The 4,049-nt window shown below is 35.9% G+C and overlaps 1 protein-coding gene across 1 annotated transcript in view; it reads left to right on the forward strand.

Moving 5' to 3' along the window:
• The window catches only part of LOC109840739 (exocyst complex component EXO70A1-like), a 14,492-nt gene continuing 11,768 nt past the window's right edge, over positions 1,326 to 4,049 (forward strand). Inside the window, exons 1-4 of the mRNA XM_020409487.1 lie at positions 1,326 to 1,581; positions 1,670 to 1,765; positions 2,296 to 2,501; positions 2,928 to 3,167. Of these exons, the coding sequence (XP_020265076.1) occupies positions 1,423 to 1,581; positions 1,670 to 1,765; positions 2,296 to 2,501; positions 2,928 to 3,167 (701 nt within the window). The 5' untranslated portion in view covers positions 1,326 to 1,422. The remainder of the gene's footprint in view (positions 1,582 to 1,669; positions 1,766 to 2,295; positions 2,502 to 2,927; positions 3,168 to 4,049) is intronic.

The following is a 4,049-nucleotide window of genomic DNA, read 5'->3' on the forward strand; positions in this document are numbered from 1 at the left end:
TGTACACATGTAAAACAAATTTGAGAAGAGAAAAGCTAACGTCACAAGCTCTGGGAGGTTTAAAGAGAAATATTTTTCTTTAAGGTATATATTTAGTAACAGATATTTAAAATTAAATTGGAAAAGTAGTGCTAAGTGCTAATAAAAGATCTGAGGAGGTTTTACGTGCAATTGGAAATATAAATGAGGAGAATTATATGCAATTTATTCTGGCCTAAGTTTATCATAAAAATGTAACGATTTAAAATTTTGGAACTTGTCTAGATTTGAAAACATCTTCCCTCAATATGTTGACCACATTTGTAAAAGTTACACACAAAACTTTTTATAGCTACAGTCTTATTAATTTAAATTTTGTGTATATAACACATGCACATTTAACCTTTCTGTATTTAAAATATGTAACATTTAACATTTGTATATTCAAAATATGTAACATTTAACCTTTGTATATTCAAAATATGTAGCTCTTAGCCTAGTATCAGAAAGAAGCCTAGTATCAGAAAGAGTGGGGGAACCTCCTCCTAAACTTCGCCCAGCTCAAATTGAACTCTATCTGCGACTGAATTAAGCCGGAATCGGAGATAAGCAGGCTTTAATAAAAAACGGATAAGCTTTCTAATCTTTGGGGCCCATTACTTGCGTAAGACCGATGAAAGCTAGCATAAGTCACATGAACTGGAACCATCTGGGGGCCCACAAGGCAACGTTGTAATCTTGGGACCAAATTCATTTACTCTTAATAGGAGTCAACAGCGTCGGCATAATTCAGTTAAGCTTCGACGGAATTTAGTCTCTGAACCCTACTTTATAAACACCCCAACATTTTATAAATAACACTTTTTTTTGCGGATGACGCTCAAAATGACTCAGAAAATTAAAGACACAGGAAAAAGGTATTTCGATTATTTTGAAAGATATCTGATAAAAATTAAAGATTTTACTCGATTATAACAATTATTGAAGATTCGACAGGATATCTAGTTAACTAAACAACTCAATGTAATCCTGAAAGACTACCACGATTTTTTTTTTCATATTAAAATTAAATACCAAATCCTTTCCTAATTTTATATTAGATCTTTAAATCAAATTTCTACTTTTTAACCCCATCCACAAAGTTATTTTAAATAACAGTAAAAACTTGACTAGCCATCGTTAAGTCGAGCCAGATGGGCTTATTTAAAACAAATTAATAGGTTTGGGGTCTAAATTAGTTATAACTTCAAACCATTGGGGTTACATATTATACTATAAATAATGATGGTCTAATGTGAAAAATTCTTACTTAATTAATAGTCTACTAGGGTCAGAAAACTTCATTTAGACTTCAATCCCTACCGACCACCGTCTTGTCGTCAACTCCTCGTCCCCTTCGAGATCAAGAAGCGACGCAAAAGGAAAACAATTCTCTTGGCGAAAATGGGAGTTCCTCTCCCAATGGAAACCCTAAAGGAGAGGGCGAGCCTGCTGCGAGAGTCTCTCAGCAAGAGCCAGACGATCACCGACAGCACCGTCGCCATCCTCGGATCCTTCGACCACCGCCTCTCCGTTCTCGAGGCCGCAATGAGACCTACTCAGGTCTCGGATCTCTAAATTCTAGTCTTGGTTCGGTTTGGTTCGGTTGTTTGATTTGTTAGGGTTCTGGTCTTGGTTTGTTTTGGTTCAGGTTCGGACGCACGCGATTCGGAGGGCGCATGAGAACATTGGTAAGACGTTGAAGTCGGCTGAGGTCATATTAGGCCAATTTGATCTCACGCGTCAGGTTGGTAAATTTTGAGTTTTGGATTTGAATGAGAATGTGCGTTTTTTTGTTGAAATTTTGGAGCTTTTTACTATTTTTCGAGTTTTTGGGAGAAGTTTTGCGTAAAAATTTAGTTGTAAAATGCGAGTGGGATGGCTTTTTTTAATCTTTTGCTTTTTGACCTGTAGAGGGATGCTCGATCTTTGCGATTTTTATCTTATTTTCAGAATTTGTGTACCGCATTGTCATTGGTTGTTCGATTGTTGTTTATTTATTTATTTTGAGATAGAGTTCTGTACTGGAACGATTTTGATGAATAGCGGCCTTCTTAGTGGAAAATTTTGCATCTTTTTTCATTTAGGAATGATTTAGAGAGGAATTACACTTGAGAGAAAGATTTCGAGTAGAGAATGAAACATGAATCATACTTGGACTGTGAACATGAGTTTATGTCTAAAATTCATGTTCTCGATGGTGGTTTGATATTCGGTTAGGTTTATTTTGGTGACGAATTTGGAGATTTTGATTTTGCATGTGTTTCAAATGCGTAGGCTGAGTCTAAGATTTTGAAGGGCCCACATGAGGACCTAGAAAGCTATTTGGAGGCAATTGAGCAATTGAGGGCCAATGTACGATTTTTCAACTCGAATAAGAGCTTCAAGAGCAGTGATGGGGTGCTTAATCATGCCAATAATTTGCTAATTAAGGCAATGTTGAAGCTGGAGGAGGAATTTAAACAGCTTCTTGCATCTTATAGGTTTGTACATGCAGTTATTATCTTATTCCTCCATATATGTACATGGTTTTTTACATAGTGCTAGTATTTCATATTCTCATTTGTTAGCTTAGTTGCTACTTCTATTTACTGTAACCACATTATGCATTTTGTTCACATTCTTTCCACCTATCAGGATGATAAAAGTTCAATATGCGTTTTGAATTTATCGCTTGTTAAATCATTTGTGCATGTGGGCTAAAACATGATTGGGTCTTGGGAACCTACAAACATTTTTTAGTATTAACCATAGCTTTATGTTCCTATGTCTTGTTGGCAAATCTACTTTTTTGGTTATTTGTGAACATGACCTACGTATTTTGATTGTATGGACACGTGATTTACTTATAGAGTTATAGTAGATTGCAATTATGTACTATATTCACTAGTTTCTCTCTTTTGTTTCAGCAAACCTGTGGAGCCTGATCATCTTTTTGATTGCCTTCCCAACGCACTTCGTCCATCGGGTGAGGATGGCGGTAAAAGTCCATCATCTACCAATCAATCAGATAATCAAACAAAAAGCTCAGAGGCTGCTGTATACAAGCCTGCAACTCTCATTCCTCCAAGAATTTTGCCTTTACTGCACGACTTGGCTCAACAAATGGTTCAAGCAGGAAAGCAACAGCAGTGCCTAAAAATTTACAGGTATATGTTACTATGTTGGTATGCCTCATTTAAATGCTTCCTGATCTCGATCATGTGCTAGATCATTTCTTGTTTTTTTCTTTGGAAAAAAAACTAGAGTTTCCCTTTTTAACAGAGATCTTGTTTCTAGGGTAAAAAGAATAGCCGCACCATGGATACACTTTCATGATCTTTTTAGAATTTAGATAACCTGTAGTCTCCATAGATTTAATTAATAGGTGCATATAAGATATGCATAACAAGGTCATCTATGGAGATAAATTAACAGAGATCTTGTTTCTAGGGTAAAAAGAATAGCCGCACCATGGATACACTTCCATGATCTTTTTAGAATTTAGATAACCTGTAGGCTCCATAGATTTAATTAATAGGTGCATATAAGATATGCATAACACTTTTAGGTGCCAATTTCTGACAATTAATGAAATTAGATGACATGCATACGTGGCACTTCAATATCTTATTGTGAGATTTACATGTGGGAATTTAATAAAGTGAAAGCTTACAACTGAGGAAGTGGAATTCATGTTGCTGGTGAGTTCTTGTCAAAAAGTATCAAAACAATGTTTTTATATCAGTTAAAAAAGGCTCCATTTCTTGTGGCTTAATCTGGGAACTATCCACAGAATGCAGGAAAGAATCGGATTAAGATGCTACTTCAGCAAGGAGAAAGCATACAGTTTAGCACATAAACTTCAGCTTAATATGAATGTGGTTGCTTGTGGTGCACAGGTGCCTACATGCATGACTGCATATTTGGTTTGCTCACTGTACAGGGAAAAACATAAGCTGCATGATGGGCCCTTTTTTTTGTTCATGTCTTGCACTGATGCATATACATCTTTGCAACATGATCTTTGACCCCTATTACATCTTTGCAAC

Source organism: Asparagus officinalis, chromosome 5 (genome assembly GCF_001876935.1).
Source record: "Asparagus officinalis chromosome 5, Aspof.V1, whole genome shotgun sequence".
NCBI classification, from domain to species: Eukaryota; Viridiplantae; Streptophyta; class Magnoliopsida; order Asparagales; family Asparagaceae; genus Asparagus; species Asparagus officinalis.